The 17,399-nt window shown below is 36.5% G+C and overlaps 1 protein-coding gene across 5 annotated transcripts; it reads left to right on the forward strand.

Moving 5' to 3' along the window:
* On the forward strand, positions 397–16,914 carry LOC109708319 (DNA replication ATP-dependent helicase/nuclease DNA2). Of its 5 annotated transcripts, none has more exons than XR_002215709.1 (35): positions 397–948; positions 1,075–1,245; positions 1,452–1,667; positions 1,794–1,856; positions 1,958–2,155; positions 2,244–2,297; positions 2,381–2,442; positions 3,661–3,793; positions 3,955–4,065; positions 4,158–4,254; positions 4,485–4,567; positions 5,096–5,161; positions 5,857–6,012; positions 7,142–7,197; positions 7,297–7,360; positions 7,433–7,543; positions 7,630–7,686; positions 8,732–8,866; positions 8,939–9,178; positions 9,631–9,705; positions 9,882–10,003; positions 10,121–10,193; positions 10,278–10,382; positions 10,515–10,682; positions 11,273–11,342; positions 11,421–11,572; positions 12,168–12,245; positions 12,340–12,432; positions 12,551–12,688; positions 13,916–13,955; positions 14,035–14,108; positions 15,166–15,300; positions 15,446–15,565; positions 16,081–16,302; positions 16,428–16,914. XR_002215709.1 is itself a non-coding variant. In XM_020230028.1 (35 exons), exons 1-35 carry the CDS (start codon positions 607–609, stop codon positions 16,500–16,502), a joined length of 4,005 nt encoding a protein of 1,334 aa, XP_020085617.1. In that variant the 5' UTR covers positions 397–606; the 3' UTR covers positions 16,503–16,914. The 5 variants fall into 5 exon arrangements, 2 of the variants coding, with proteins under 2 accessions (XP_020085617.1, XP_020085618.1); XM_020230028.1 differs by having other exon boundaries at positions 16,081–16,152; XM_020230029.1 differs by having other exon boundaries at positions 16,081–16,152; positions 16,503–16,914.

The raw sequence follows: 17,399 nt of genomic DNA on the forward strand, positions 1-17,399 counted from the left end.
GATACAACAGCCCTCTGGAACAAGGTTATTTCCAAATGGAGACAAACCTAAATTAGTTTACTTATCTCAGGAATAGGCTATTCCTGTTAATTCTTGAAACGAACGAATCAATTTTTTTCTTTGTCTTAAATAGTTTAGTTAAAAAAGATATATGGGATTTGAATTTTAAATTTGGATGTGTTATATGTCGAATTACTTTTTCCTGAATTTTGGTTCAGAAATCAGAACCGAGTCAAGCGCGGTCGGAAATTCGGGTTTGCGCCAATCCGATTTTAACCCCCTTTACATTGTAGCAGCTCGTTTATGGGCTTATAAAAAGCCTTTTAAACGCTGCAGCCGACAAATGATTCTGGACCCAAGTCCATCGACCCATCATCCCATTTCAAGATCCGCACACTTTTTTCATTTGGGCGGGAACGCCATTTTCCGCATTTCTCCGGCTATGTTTTCCCTCCCACTCCCTCCTCCCTGCTCTCCGTCTCCCGTCATTTTTTTTTCTTTTTTCAAATTTTCCGCTCTCCTCTATCGCTTTCTCTCCCAGACCCAAATCGCTGCTATCGTCCCCGATCTCGATTCTTGAAACCCTAACCCTAATCCCGGGCTCCCATGGCTCCAAGAAAGCGCTCCTCGTCGTCGTCTTCCTCCTCCTCCTCCTCCGCCTTAAGGAAGGCGAACAACCAACCTTCCCAACCCTCTAAGTTCGGCATCCAACACTTCTTCGAGCGCCACTCCCAGGCCGCGGCCTCCTCCTCCTCCTCCACCTCCCCTGCTCCTTCAATCCGTGACCCTAACCCTAATCCTAACCCTCCTCTCATCCATCTTTCCACCGCCGATCCTCCGCCGCCTCCGCCCACTGTTGCAACGAACGGAGAAGGGACCTCGTCCGAGATCTCGCCAGAGGCCACCAAATCGGCCCCTCCCAAGAGATTCAGATTCTCCCCCGGGATGGTGAGATCGCCTCCCACCTTTCTCCTCAACTCCGTTTGATGCGCTTCGTTTCTTGTTTGATGCCATCGCCTGTTCCTCTTTTTTTTTGTGTGTGTGTGTGTGTGTGTGTGTGTGTGTGTTCCTCAGCTCATAAAGCAGAGCCAGGATGATGGGGCTGATGAGATCACGTGGAAGATCTCCCCTGTGAATGAACGGCTCTGTTCGCTCGCTTCCAAGAATCAGCTGGGGATGGCGAGAGTCCTCGCAGATGTGTCAAGGCCGAAAGGCTCTACGTTTCACCCATGCTCTCGGAAGGGGGTTAGTTTGCCGATGAACTGATCCTTTGTCTCAATAAATGCTATCTTTCTAGAATTTTAACCATTGCTCTTCTGTTGAAAAATTCTCCTACATTTCAATTAGCTTCTTAGAAGGGGGTTAGTTAGTTATCTGATGAATTCATTCTTTACTTTAATAAATGCAATCTTTATACGGTTTTAACCATCAATAATTCTATTCTGTTGAAGAACACTTCTTCCCTGAACGGAAATATCAAAGTCTGCCTCTCTACGCCAAAAACAACATCAGAGGATAGGCCTTTGATGTCATCAAGAAAAACCTCTATTCAGTATTCAGAGGTTTGCGAGAGCCGAGGGAGTAATTGTGATGCGAAGAATGATGGCACGGTAGACTTGAAGAGCCCGTTTAGGACTCCCCCCTCCTTATCTTATATTACGAATGAGGTTGTTATGATCTTTCTGTTCGTGTTCAGATACTTTAGTCTTTGCTGATTTGTATGTCATAATAATCTTGCGGATTAGATTGATGTATTAATATGTAGGTATTTGAACTCTCTTCTAATGTAACAGTTAGTTAACGGGGTCACCTGCAATGGAGGAGCGAACCAGTTGGCTCTTCGTCAACACAAAAAGGTTTTAAGGGCTAACCGCTATATCCAAGAAAGTATTCTATGTATTTCTGTAGTTCTTTAAACTGATGCAGTCAATGAAAATTTCTGGTGAATTCTTTTTAGGCATTGCTTGAGCTACTGGATCAAGTGGAAGATGCAATTATGGAAGAACAAGTGCCCAGCGATCCAAGGCATCATGGAGAGAATGGTGGTAATGAGGACAAGATAAGGGAAGTGCCTGATTTTGCTGAAATAAGTGCTAATACTTCATCTAAGAAGCTCAGTGATGCTCCTCCATATGATACATTTCTTGTTTTAGAGGTCTGTCGTTTTTCCTCTCCAATTGCTCTTAATAAACAATATCCTATGTTTCTCGTTGTATAAGTATCTTATGTTTTACCCTCCTCAGGTATCAGAAAAACATAGGAGTGGAGATTCACCATGTGGCCGTTATCCTGTTAAGGTGCCTTTTGATTTGTAGAAGTTTGCTTTATATTTTAGTTATACACCTTTTTCTACACTAACATTGTTGTTATTTTTATAAAGGTACTGCGTTTATTAAATGAACAGCGTGGGGAAGAGCGGGCTCTTTATTTATACGATGAGTGGTGAGGATGCAAAACTTGGATCGTTTCATCTGGCTGTATCTATCAGTGCCACAAATGTTGAGAAAGAAACAACAAAACGTTGCCCACACTATTTAAGACTTATTTATCATGTATATGACTCATATTGGCCGTATCTTTCATTTGGCTGTCATCTTATGGAGTACAAAGAGAACAGAGGAGTGCTACTCTGTGCTCCATAGTTTATGTCTTACTAACTTTGCTATTGAATACTCTTACTCAGAAACCTAGAGACTTGAACAGCAGGGATTGTCTAATTTTCATTTTATTATTTTTTTGGATGTTACTACTTTGAGCAAAAACTGCTCAATAGACTAGATATGATGGCAGTTTCATTATACACTGGATAAAGTACACTATACTACACTGTATTTTAGGGATTTTTTCATTTCCTACACTGTATTTTTTTTCTTCCGCAGACACCACTATACTATATATATATATATATATATATTTTTTGTCAGTCTCTACATTTTAAGCAATAAATCTATAATTTTAGATGAAAGCTAGTAGCTCTGTGAAAAAAACAGTGGCTGAAAATAGTAGACCATATGTTATGCTCATTTTGATGAGCAAAGAAAAAAACTAAACAACATAAAAATAGCGAAAAAATAATTGAAAACAACTTAGCAGAAGCTATCTTGGAGGTTCATTTTGCTTTTTCCCTACTATCTAATCAATGACTCTTATTAGAATTGTTAGCTTTTGTCTAAAACAATAGATTTGTTGACAATATGTAGAGATTGACGGGAAAACACCAATGTAGTGATGTCTTTGAGAGAAAAAGTAGTACAGGGTAACAAAAAAAAAAGTACAGTGTAGACATTGATTAAAAAAATGATATCAATGGTATCTTTGAAAAAAAAAAAGTAGTACAGTGTAGGAGATGAATAAACCCGTAAAGTACAATGTAGTTTGGTGTAATTACACTTTAGAATATTGAATTTTGATTCTGGTAATAAACGCACTGCAAGTGTTTTAGAAGTACTGCAAATGTCTTAAAAGTAAATTTTAAGTAACTGGATCCTGTTTGTGTTACACCTCATCTTTCTGCAGCTAAAAAAATAGTTTTGATGATGCTTTCCTCAATTGCTAACTTATTATGAGGCCTATCAACTGTATACTGGAAGTTGCTGCATAAATATCTTCTTGCTCAAAACTACCATCGGATAACCCCTGAAACCTTTACTAATGTTTTAGGTTCTACAGCCTTATTGGGGCTGGTGATACTGTGAATGTCGTTGGAGAATTTAATGACCAAGGAAAATGCATTGTCAATCATACTAAAAATCTTGTCATTGTTCATCCAGAGATTCTTATATCTGGAACACGGGTGAGTATTCCTTTGTATTGATTGAAAAAGTACCTTATTATGGCTCACATGCTATGGATTTTTTATTAGCCAAAATATGCTTAGTGATTGATTTTGATTACATTTGATTAGATATTATTTATCTTCCTGGTCTAGAGGATCTTAATCAGCTAGTTTTTTAGGTTGCTTCTAGCTTCAGTTGTCCTAGAAGAGTTGTCCTTGATGAGAGATTAAAAGCAACAGAACATTCAATCAGTGCTTTGATTGGTACCTTGCTGCATCAAATCTTTCAGGTTTAATACTACTATGTTTAGTTATCCCTCCTTGTTTTGGGGGCAGATTTAAATGGTCCTAGTTCAGGGTCTAAGCATGTTTGTATGTACAGGCTGGGCTTCTTAAGGGTACGCCTTCGAAACTATTTCTAGAAGAGTATGCAGGAAAAGTGCTTCAGAAAAACATTGAGAGTTTATATGCATGTGGAGGTAGGATCTTGAAGTAAGCATGGCTACTGTTGAGTATGTTTTGTTTTTCTAACAGTTGTGAGTTGGTCTTTTTTTTTTTTTCTTTCCTTTTCAATGTGAATTGTCAAACATGCAGCTAGTGTGCATGATATGTGCATACATTGTTTTAACCTGGTATCTTTTGCATCGTCACTCTCTACTTCTAATTGTATCTTGCCGGCATATTAGAAAATTTTCATGTTTTGGTGCAGGAAATGAGAAAGACATGCATACAACTCTTTTTGAAGCAATTCCTCGAATATCAAACTGGTTGACATGCTTTAGCACGGCAGAGGTACTCACACGAGAATTATGAGATTCTCTTTCATTAACTATTATATTAATGATGTCACACTGTTGACCTTATATTTAGCTGAAGCTGGCTTCTTTGTTCTGTGCATGTGTAACTTACTGAAAAAAGAAGTCCTTCATCTAATCATCTTGGAACTCTTTTCAATTTTGAAAGAGGTCTCTAGGTTTACTCATTTAACAGTAAAATCTGTGAGTGGCAGAATTCTCCGTAACATTAGAGGATGTCCTCGTTGTTTCTTTCTCTTTGAAAACTCCAAATCCGTAAGCTTTAAAGTTCTCAAAGTAAAGATCATTTTCCATACATTACAGTAATACATTAGTATTTTCCACAACAAATCGTCTTGGCAGGCTGGTTCTATTTTCATTTGTAGATCCTTCGTCCTTTTATCCTTCGGACTGTAATTTTTGGTTAACCCTCATTTTCATAGATTGCTTTTACTTTACAGTGCCATCAAAAATTGTGCAGCAGTTTTCTTTACCTTGCAATTGGCTAATCAGTTCAGCATTTCAGGACTCCAAAATTGCAACTATTGATTTTGGGCATTGTGACGGATCAAAGGCTGTTGGGATAACTGAGGTAGGCGAATCACTTGGATGTGGTGCATTCAATTGCGTGCGTTGTTTGCATATGCTTGCGAGTTTTTGGTGCATTGAATTGAGTGTATTGTTTGCATATGCTTATGAGTTTTGCTTGTGAGATAGGGTGAGTTGCTTTAGCATCCGCATTTGTTGGAACTCTTTATAAGTTTGAGCCCACTAGTCCAAGAAATTAAAGTTAGGGATCAGAATGAATCTGATTATTAGTTCGGTGGTGTTTACCCAAAAGAAATGCTTCAAGCACTTCAAATCTATATTTAATGAATTACTTCTTATCAGTACATTTTCTTTATTATTTTAGTGGGAAATTTTATGATTAGTTATCATTAGTACAATTTTCTACTTTTTTCTGTCCCGATATTGTTTTAGTTTTGGAGAATGTTAATTTCACGCCAGTGCCTTCGGCGTTGGATTGATAGCTATGGTTCATGCTAATTACTGATAAGTGTATGCTTCCTGTTTTAGACTCTTCTTAACACACTATGCAGAGAATTCATACGTTGAAAATTACTAAATGCAGCTTAATTTGGGACAATTAACATGTTGTGTACTCAAAGTTTCTAAAATCTAATAGTTTTCTGGGTATAAAATCTTGTAATTGTCTTCCAAGCACTTAAAGATTTAATATATATTTCTTTTCGTTGAATACCATTTGTATGCTGTGGATCTTTTCAGGTTGTTGATATTGAAGAGATGGCATGGGCTCCAAGATATGGCTTAAAAGGAATGATTGATGCTTCAGTTTGTGTCAAGATCAAGTCAGACACTGGTGGTTCATATGAGAGACTGATGCCGTTGGAGTTTAAGACTGGAAAAGGAACTACTGGTCATGTAAGAGAGATCATTTCACTATCAAACAATAGTGAAGTTGGGTTTCATCTTTGATTTTGTTAATTTTCTATCATCGTACTGCACTTGCCTCTATCGTAGTAAGTTACTCATCATTGGTTGCTTTCAAACGATTTTATCTTTTTTTCTTCCTTTAGGTCCGACATTATAAATGATTAAATATTTTGAGTTCCTAAATTGTATTTTTCTGATTATTTACTTGCTTTACTAGGTAGGACTGTGCCTGACTCCAGAGATTACTGTGCAAGAAAAGATTTAGATGACTTTGAATTTTTCCAAATTGATTTGTTCTTTGAAGAATATAGTTTTTTATAATGCAGTCTTATTCTTTTGTTTGTGAAGTAAACACTGCAAGGATTGTTAATGTTCTTAAGTTGGTAAATAGTTGCCTGGCTTGAGCCTGAACTTTTCTCAATTCAAGCTGCACAAGGCCAATTTCCTGGCTTGGTTGGTAAAGAAGGCAAGCTTGAGCCTGGAATTGTCTGATTTTGAATGGGATCGTCATGATTTTAAAAGCTTAGCTTGGAGTTTGACTAAATTGGATATTTAATTTGTCTGTAAAGATCTTAGTTCCTGAATTTCAGCATACCTGACAATGGCTAACTGATGTATTGGCTATTATGTTAGTTACTAAGAATCATGTTGTGCATTTAAGGGGAATTCTTGAGTTTATAGATTTATTTTCACTAAAATTATCACTTCTACAGGTGTTATTGTATTTTACCTTTTTTATGATAGACCAATCACCAATCAGTTTCTTTCTTGATTTCTCATTTACGACTTGCCCTTTGTGCTCTATGTGGGACTCTTGATTTTTGTATTACAATAAAATGCTATTGAGCATTTAGTTGGTATGTTGATCTGAATTGGACGGTGAGCTAGCTAACGAGGTATATGGCATTCTTGGCTGGAGTCTAGTGTTTCTCTCCTTTGTTTCCAAATCAAGGACTACATATGATTACATCACTTAAGCACCGTCAATTTTTTTTTCTTAACTATCAGATTGTCACATGATTGATGTAGAAAAGTGCATGATATCTTTTGTTTATTTGAGCTAAAGGTAACTTATTTCTACAATTCTTCTTGTGCTGACTAAAATCTGCTTGGACAGTCTGCGATGGAACACACAGCCCAGGTCATATTGTACACTCTTCTAATGTCTGAAAGGTTGGACGGCTGTTTTTTTCCCTTTATTTTCTTTTTGGCCAATCTATCTTGTGCTCATAATTTGAGCAGTGTCTTTTTTTTTTTTTTTAACCACTATAGCAGATACTCGAAGAAAGATATTGACTCAGGTCTTCTGTATTACCTTCACACAGATCAAACAATGGTAAAACTTGCTACATGATCTATGAACAGATCATGCTATATGTTTTCTAATACTCTTGTTAATTTTGTGAAGGGTATCAAAGTTGAGAGATCTGATTTGGTTGGGTTAATAATGCGCCGAAATGAGCTTGCAACTGATATATTGAAGGCATCAAATACACAAAGTTTTCCTCCAATGCTACAGGTTCAATCGTTACTGAAATTTCCTTGCCTTTTCATATATAGCCGCACTATATGATCTAATGTAACTTTCTGCTTATCTGTATTCAGAGTCCAACAATGTGCAAAGGTTGTCGCCACCTAAATATCTGCACAGTGTATCACAAGGTACAATATTATTGCAATTTTCTAGATTGTAAAGCTAATTTTTTGTTTGAACTTATTGGTGAAAGTTTCTGGTCTTCCAAAAATAAATGGAAGCTGGTAAAAAAAAGTTATCTTTAACTCTCAACTGGTTGCAAAGTAAATAATTCTTGTTGTAGCCTCTTGCACGGCGAATTTCTTTATTATCTGCTTGTTAGTTTTCTACTATTTATCTATCACGTGTGGTCTTGCTCCACTACAATATTTTTATTTTTATTTTTTGGAGTTTATCTGATTTTGTCTTCTTGGTTCTCTTCCTGCAAATATGCTTTTCTTTTTGTGATGTTATTGATGGCATACATTTTGAGAGTTAAGTATACCACTGGCATCACAATTTATGTGCTTGAAGATTTATAAGAGGCTATCTTCTCCCATCGATTATTCCAGAATTAATTTGTATCTCTTGACAACCTAATTATCCTTCATAGTTATTTGGTATTTGTGGAAGTATTCTTAGCTGTTACACTGCCATGATGGAGGGGTAAGTGTTCTTCCTTGAGTGCTCACGAGCTGGGGAAGTGCTGGTGTAATAATCTTCAGCTATTAACCTTATGAGTGTAGATTGCACAAGTGCATTGCTCGATTTGGGCCTTTTCCTTTTTATGCTTTAGTTAAATCAATCCCTTTCCTTGTTGAAGGTTGTTGCTCGGTCTGCACTTGTCCTAGTTGGCTCTCAAATTCTTTTTCGCCTACTTTTATTAACCTTCCTATTAGACATACTTATAAACCTAGTTGTCATGTTGTTCTCACACTGCTTCAATCATTTCATGATTGTGAAAAAAACAGAAAATGCCTTGACTCGTATCATTTACTTTTTCCTTTTCCCACAGCCACTTTTCATTCAGTTTGTCAATAGGATTTCTTTTACTTAGATTTTTTACGAATTGGCTGTTTAATTATTGGTCCAAGTGTTAGTAGATGTGGACTCATTCATGTTCAACAATCATTCCTACGATCTGATTTTATCTGTCTAGATTTTATCTTGTTAACTACTCTTTGGATGCCACAGGCACAGGGAGGCAACAGTGAGAGCAGTGGCCTTGGTGATGCTTTTGATAGCCTTGTTAATCACTTATCTAGTGCTGACTTTAGTTTTCTCAAACATTGGGATCGATTAATTGATCTGGAAGCTAAAGCATCTCAGGTTGTTTTCATATTTCCCTATAATAATATAGAATGAATATAATTATTAATTGGCTGACTTTTCTAATTTCAGGTTGGAAAAAAAGGGTTCTTGCGACCACGTAGTTTAAATGGCGAGAGCACCAGCACCAGCTTGTCTTCCATCATCCTTGATGGTAGGAATGAGGTATCAGTAGATGCATCTGGTAAAAGTGACAGGTATATATATCATTTTGTGCGTCAAAAGTTGCACCATGAAGCAAATGATGGGGTGGATTCTCCTGGACCTGGAGTGAACAACCTGGATTGCGCCCTTCGTTCTGGAGATTGTGTGGTATCACATTTACATTCATATTGATGGGCACTAAACAATCTAGCTTAAACTTAACTTACAAGATTTTTGTACTTTTAAGTTTCCCTTCAGAAGGCTTATGATGCATTTGAAAGTTACAAAATATTCAAAGCTGACTTAATGCAATGGTCCGTACATGAGTGTCAGAGTAATATAGGTATTAGAAATAGTTGAACCTAGCTGATGAACCAGTATTTCAGTGTCATCTCAAGCAAAGAATTGTATTTATCTCATTTGAAATGCTTTACCATGCAAAATGCTCTTTCAAAGCAAATAGAATCGACATGGTACTTATGTTGTCAATTGCCAAGATTGTAGCAAATGCACAAACTCTCTTCAGAGATTGCTTTAAACCGGCTAGTCCTTTTTTAACGAAGCATATTGCTAATACTTTTTACAGATTTGTCCTGCTTAAAGTCTTTACTTTGTTTCAGGTACTTAGCACGGAATCTGGGCATATTTTAATTGCTCAAGGGGTCATAAGTGACATTAGTTGCCATCACGTATCAGTAAGAGATTACTCTTTTCTTTGCATTTTCAGATATGCTGTTATATTTTCATATCTATACCAAAGGTGACAATCAAGAAGATTATCTTCATTTGTATACTATCTGTTTAGGTTATCTTTTGGCAACTAACCTACTTTTAAGATGATCTCTATTTATGTTAATTGAGCATACTGTAGGTATCTTTACCCCGTCCTCTAAGGCTTCCAGGAGGTGATCCTTCATTAGAGATGAAAGATCTCGAACAAGTAGTCTGGCGGATCGACAAAGATGAAGTAGCTTCCTCATATGCAATTATGAGGTAGTTTGCACTATCAATGATCTGCATTCTTAAAGCTATCTTGATCCTGCATTTGCAAAAGAAGCATTCTAGTTGCTTATATGCTTTGCTTATTATTTGCGTGTCGGTTCATGAAAGGTTCAATCTCATACAACTGTTTGCTCAAAGGCCACAGAGTTCTCTTTTACGGCAGTTGATCGTTGATCTCGAGGTGAGTACTACACCTATACATTCCTTAACTTTCTATTTGATAGAATTTTTCCAGTTGCCTCTAGTTTCTATTGATTGTTGGCAGGCTCCCAGGTTTGATACTGGTGGACTCTTTAGTCAAGACCCTGCAATATCATATGTAAGATCAGAAAAGAGTCTAAATGATGACCAGCGGAGATCAATCCAGAAAGTAACTAATTTTCCCCTTCTTATACTATATGATGTTCTTTTCTTTCTTGTTTGTCTTACTAATGTGTTTTAGCTAAAAAAGTATAGTTTATGGTGTTTATCTAACACAAGTTTTTCATGCTGCCATTTTCAGATACTGACGGCAAAAGATTATGCTCTTATCCTAGGGATGCCTGGAACAGGAAAAACATTTACCATGGTGCATGCTGTAAAGGCATTGTTGATAAGAGGAGCTTCCATTTTAATTACATCATATACTAATGCTGCCATTGATAATTTACTTATTAAATTGAAATCTCAGGTAATTCCTGTTGCTTCTTATATAAGATACTTCTCCCAGTACAAGAGTGTTAATTTTTAGATTTTTTCTTTTTATAAACTTTATTTTGGAGTAATGAGTTTTCTTGTTAGTTTAGCTAATGCTATGTTGTGAAATTACCATAAATGGCAATGAGGTAAAGCCAGCAGGTCCTCTATAATTTTGTCACTATCAAAATTAAAGCTCTTTCGTGAAGGTTGCGTAGTTATAAGATAATTAGGTTCTGTACCTTGGTTCCTTGCATGCTGCAGATGCTTATTGATCATCAAAATGGTCGATTTGTCTGAACAGTGATGGAACAGCATTTCACCTGTATTCACCTGAATTGACTCCTCTAGCTCATCTCGTAATCCTTTGATGAATAAATGCTGCTGATGATTAAGCTGCAGTGACACCATTATGTACCATTCTACATTTTTATGCTTAACTTTGCAGACAAGTGCCTTTATATTTTGGTTAAACACCTTGTAATGGTACTAAGGAAACTGCATGTACCTCAAAACATATTTCCCTAAGTTGAGGTGGATTTCTCGAAATCCGGCCTTTATTAAGGCAAAACTTTGGTCATTCAGGGTATTGATTTTGTGCGTATTGGAAGGCATGGAGCCGTGCACCAAGATGTTCGTTCTCATTGCTTTTCAGGTTAGCTTTGACTTCTTTACCATTATCCTTTTTGTTCCTGCTCTTGTGATGCAAATTCAGAACTTTTCCATGATACAGCAATGGAGGCACAATCTGTAGATTACATTAAACAGCGGATGAAACACATACAAATTGTTGGGGTAACTTGCCTGGGAATTAATCATCCCTTGCTAGCTAAAAAGAAGTTTGACATCTGCATTATGGATGAGGCTGGACAAACCACATTACCAGTATGTTTTTTGTTTCTTTTTTTTTTTGGCCCTCTGTGAATTGTAATTGATGCTGCTGTCTTCTTTTTATTTGTTTAGTGTAGTATCTCATATAACTCAATAGTTTAAGTTTGGTCAAGAAGAAACAAAATTAACTCCATTTCTTCAGATGCCAAAATCTCACTAATTGTACAATTATAATTTTCCATCTATTGGAAATAGAAAGATTCTTGCCAATCTTAGATAAAGGTCAGGCTGGTGCAGAGCATGAAAAGATCTGGCTGAACAGCCACACTGGAGTTGGAGGCTATAAAATGGAACATTAATAACTCAAAAGTGTAATTCAGTTCCGACATTGTAGGACTTTAAGTCTGTGATGTGCCATTTTGGATAGTCAATGTTTTTTTTGTTTATGGGTGTATTACTAGTAAACCATGCTTCAAAATGGTGACACATCTTTCACCTTTGAAGCACGTAACTAGGTTTATTGTTGATTTTGACATACACAGTTTATTGCTGTTTAATTAGAAAATTATTGTACTTTGCTAATTGAGTTGATTGTTGATCTGTATGAGGAGCAGTTTTTCCATATTAAATGATTTTTTCCTGCTATCAGGTGTCACTAGGGCCGTTAATGCTTGCATCAAAGTTTGTTCTAGTTGGTGACCATTACCAGCTTCCCCCGCTTGTTCAGGTTTGCATTGCTTTCTTTCCATTGCTTTTGTTTCTATTTCAGTAGCTCTTTCTTCCATGATGCCACTGAATGCAAATTTCTTTGCGCCTTTTAGAGCACCGAAGCTCAGGAGAGTGGAATGGGCATAAGCTTATTTTGGAGATTATCTGAAGCACATCCTCAGGCCATTTCAGCCTTGCAATGCCAGGTTCTCGGTTTTGCTTTTTTATTGGTTCATTTTTTTACTACAACTAATATTACTATGACTTAAAAACTTGCTTGCTGGTGTAAATTCAAATTGGACTAATTTTTTTTTCTTCTTGCAGTACCGGATGAGTGCTGGTATTATGGAGTTATCGAATGCACTAATTTATGGAAATAGATTGCGTTGTGGGTCTTCTGAAATTGCAGATGCCAAACTGAAATATTCGAGCAATGAACCTGTGGCCTTATGGCTAAAGGAGGTAAATTAATCCTATAAGTACTTACATTCTGCTTTGAAACTGTACGTATACAGCTTGTACGGCATGCTTCTTTTGTGCTCAAATTCCCCCTCTATCGTAGGACTCAGCAATGTGTGCTCAAAGAATCTTAATATTTGATTGCTTCTTGAAGTGGTGAAGGCAGTGTGTTTATGAACTAAACCATGGTTCAATTGCAGTCTCTGTTTCAATAGATAATTTCCGGTACCTCTTGGCTTGGTTGATTCAGTTTTTCCCCTCAAAAACTGATTTGATCCCATCTTTTTACACCTATAGCCTCAGCTATTAAGCAAATACCTCGTGTGGCTAAATCACGACAATTTACATTATACTTATTGTTCAAGAATCTCAACAGTCTAGATTATGCTGCAAAAATGTTGAAACTCTTTTACTAGTTTTCTTATCTTTTTCAAATGAAAATGCCATTCACCTAGTGAAATCTTTGGGTAGACCAAGGTTTGACTGTAACTTTTGTATTTTGTAATTAAACTATATGTAATGGATGCTTGAATGGTTTCCTCTGTCAACAACTCTCAGCTTATAAAGTGCTGCAACACTTGCTGTTGTTGTGTGGCATGTAAAAAGTTTCAATATTCAACTTACGTCCACAAATTACTCTAGATGTGTGCATAGCAACTTCAACTGAAGTGACCAAAATTCTGGTTAGGTCTCTAGACTTCTGAGTTGATTTAGTTTGTTGAAACTGCAAATCGGTTTGCATTTTGTATTGTCATTCAATCAGCATTTCATACTGAAACAGAAACTGCTAATGTTTGATGTTATTTTATAGAATTTTAGGCAGAGCAGATGGTAAAGGTCTGGACCACCAGTGACAATGCACATGCTCATTATACGTACGATAGCTACAGACTAGTATTACAACTTGTAGAATTTTAGTCACTCGTTGGGTGAATAATATTCTGTCTTCTGAATTACACTTTAATGTTCAGCTGGGGCCTAGAAAGAATCTTTTCTACTTCATTGTTTCATACTTTTCTCTGCAAATATATGGTTAGTTAGACCAAGAAGTTAAATGTAAATTTTTTTACTTAAAGAGTCTTGCCCTCTTTGTCAGATCATCAAAAGGTAAGATGTTTTATTTATCATAGTTTAACCTATATTCCCTCATTAATTGCCACCTTGCTTAAATGGTATGCCTTCATCAATCCCGCTCTCATGTAACCATCACCTGGTTCTTTGTATCTGCAGATTATGGATCCTGACAGATCTGCTGTCTTTGTGGACACAGGTTAGTAGCACTTATATTCTCATATTTGGTATTTGTCTTCTCTATGAAATGACATTGAAATTGAAACTAAATCCTTCAGACCAATTGCCTGCTCCTGAGGAAAAAGAGCGTAAAGCTGTGAGCAATCCTACTGAAGCATATATTGTATCGCAGGTATGGAACCTTCCTACCTCATAACAGTGAACAAGGAATTCCAGCCTAGTTTCTTCTTTTGTTTACTAATTTTTCAGTGCACCTACAAAATGCAACCCTGTCACCTACATGCTGGTATGCGACAAGCCATACTAACAAATGCACGCAAACATATACTGTACCACACTATATGGTTCTCTGCGTAGAGGGATTCAATCCGTCAAAAGTGAAAAATAAAAAACATGTGGCATGCATTCTAGTGCATATTATCTCATGCATGAGAATAGAGGAGAGTTCAGTCAAGACCGCACTCTCTTGTTGGTCCACCTGCAGCATGGGCTGGGTAGTATTGCAGAAATTTGTCGAAACCTAATCAACATTTTAATTAAGCATGTCCACGGCTAGGGGTGTAAACGAGCCGAACACGAGCTAGCTTGTTAAAGTATCGAGCCGAAAAATTCAGCTCGTGTTCGGCTCGTTTATTCACGAACTGGCCAACGAACAATAAGTTAAAAAAGATTAGATTAAATATATATAAAAAATAAATTTATAAAATCTTATCCATTAGACTTTGATCTAATAGTTGAAACTTTACATATAAATGAGTCTTTTTATAATTAAGCTCGCATTTATATTTTTATTTTGCTAAAATTTAAATAATAAAAATATATATTATATATAATTATTTATTTATATATAAAAATATAAATTAAATAAATTATATAAATATAAAATATATGTATTCGAGCTGTTATCGAGACGAACACGAGCGAGCTGACCCCAGCTCGTGTTCGGCTTGTTTATTAAACGAGCTGAAAAATCCAGCTCGTGTTCGGCTCGTTTACTAAACGAGCGAGCCGATCTCGAGCTCATTTCGAGCCGAACACGAGTTGGCTCGTGAACAGCGAGCTGGATTGCCACCCCTATCCACGGCATGCATACGACGTGGTGTTTATATTAGTATTAACATATGTGTTTTCTTATACAAATGCTATATCCTGCATCCATGTGACTTGTTTTCTCTCTTAACCATTTGGAAGTAGTTTTTCTGGTTGAAATTGTTCTCTTACATCTTTAGGTCACCGTTGAATTACTGAAGAGAGGCATTACTGGAGATGAAATTGGTATAATCACCCCGTACAACTCACAGGCCAACATCATAAGGCAACTGATTGATACTTCTGTTGAAGTTCATACGATTGACAAATACCAGGTTGCCATTTTACATCTCTTTTTTTGACCTTTAAGTTGATACATGATTGTTGGCTGTAGCAGGCATTATTTTGTGCTCCAAAATGGATTTTGGTTGGTTCTTATCTCATTATCTTTTTTATTAAAAGAACCTTGTATATGGGCAGGGAAGGGATAAAGATTGTGTCATAGTATCATTTGTACGATCTAGTAAGAATGTGAAAGCTTGCACATCATCCTTGCTTGGAGATTGGCACAGGATCAATGTTGTCCTTACACGCGCAAAAGTAAGTGCAGAATTATGTTTATCAGGCCTATGTTATCATTAATCAGTGCTGTTGTCAAAGGCACTAGATAGTACTTCCATAACGAGAGCTAAATAGATTATCTCTGGGTGTTTGTGCACTTAGGCCATGTTTGGATGTTGGAATAAGTTATCCAAGGATAAGTTATTTGGTATGATACTTTTCTAGTATGATTGTAACTAAGGAGTTTAATTTTTATTTCTTCAAAGGTCTTATTATTCATGATTTAGTAAAATAACATAATTCACCTACAACTTGATTTATATTATCCTGAAAAAAGTGACTTGAAGGAAGAATATGATATTCATTTTAAACATTTGATCACACTCCTTATCTACCAAATGTATAAAATTTTGAGTAAATCAGGTGAATATGCCAAATAAGATATGCATCCGAACAGGGCCTTACAATGCCTACTGATAAACTTATATGTTATTTGGATGTGTTTCAGCTGCTATTTCTGTTTTAACACATTTGTATCTCTGGTTGTCGTGCAGAAGAAGCTTATTATGGTTGGTTCTAGCAAAACTTTATCAGGAATTCCATTGCTGAGGCTTCTACTTGAGAAGGTAAATGAGCAAGATGGCATTGTACCTGTAACCAACAAAGATGTTCATTTCCTAAAAGAGCTAGGAAAGTGCTCTCAGATGAATGTACAGTGATCCCTTATATCCACAAGTTCATTTTGGAGATTCCGGCTAGAACTTGTGAGTTAAAAGGTATCATTCATTCAATTGCGCTTATCGTCAAAATCTGTATGTTAGTGTTGTCAGAGTTTTTCCCCTAAAAAAAATCTGCTCTAGGTGACATTCTCTTTCCCTAATCTTTCTCATGCCCATTGCAGAAGCTCCAAGTTCTTTCCTTTTCAGTAGCCTTGAACTTCAGTGCTCTGGTCAAACTAATGCGAGGTTTTACATAGGGAACTAAATGAGAAATGGAATATGGATGGAGGACAGGACAAGAGGCAGAGTTTGGGGCCAGGATGAGGCCCAGGTTTAGGCACAGCCATGGATCTGACAGAGGAATTCTTAGGCCTGACCCATTCCCAGCCTTGACTGTTTGGGCCGGAATTGCCCAGGCTTGTGCTCGCCACGCTGAAAGAGAGTGATGTTAATGAGCAATATCTCGGAACTTTGATTAGTATTAACGGATCAACAGTGCCATGCGATGGTAATATCCTTGTAGTTTTGAAGCTCTGTGATACTTTTTTACTGTATAGATAAACATCTAACCATCTTTTCCTCATTTATTTTCCCCTCTCTTAACCTTATTAGTTCTTGCTATTCCTTAATGAATGAAGTTAATGAATATCAGTTCTTGCTATTCCTTAATGAATGAAGTCAATGATTCTTATATTTTGGAAAGTTGTTTGTATTTTCCATATTTTTGAATTTTTTGATAACAAAGGATGTGATATTGCAACTAACAATACCTTTGTCCCTATTTAGAACGTTCTTATTTCTTCACTCGGCCATAAGCTAGGAGCAAATTTGCTTATTTGGTTTTCCTTCACTAGATGAGTATGATAATATGCCTAGCTAACTATTTCTAGTGTAAGTGGGAAAAGGCTTGATGGTTAGTACTTAAACTAAGTTCAAAATGAACGAAGCAGGTAGTATGTTATCTTTCTTTTGGAAAAAAAGATAATATGTTCATGTCTTTTAATTATTGATATTATATCTCCTTGTGCATTTTAACTTTGGGTGTTTCTTCTATAGAATTGTATAACAATGCTTACCTTCAAAAAGATTAACCTATGTTAGAGTTGATTTTGCCTACATATGCTACTTTTCTTTTTACAATAATGATGTTAAAT

Source organism: Ananas comosus, linkage group 3 (genome assembly GCF_001540865.1).
Source record: "Ananas comosus cultivar F153 linkage group 3, ASM154086v1, whole genome shotgun sequence".
NCBI lineage: Eukaryota > Viridiplantae > Streptophyta > Magnoliopsida > Poales > Bromeliaceae > Ananas > Ananas comosus.

Bases quoted from the DNA above. Each gene is read 5' to 3' on its own strand.
- LOC109708319 (XM_020230028.1), top strand. From the start codon at position 607: ATGGCTCCAAGAAAGCGCTCCTCGTCGTCGTCTTCCTCCTCCTCCTCC. The intron at 7,198-7,296 runs GTTGGACGGCTG...TAACCACTATAG, and splicing joins ACTCTTCTAATGTCTGAAAG to CAGATACTCGAAGAAAGATA. The intron at 15,566-16,080 runs GTAAGTGCAGAA...GTTGTCGTGCAG, and splicing joins TTGTCCTTACACGCGCAAAA to AAGAAGCTTATTATGGTTGG.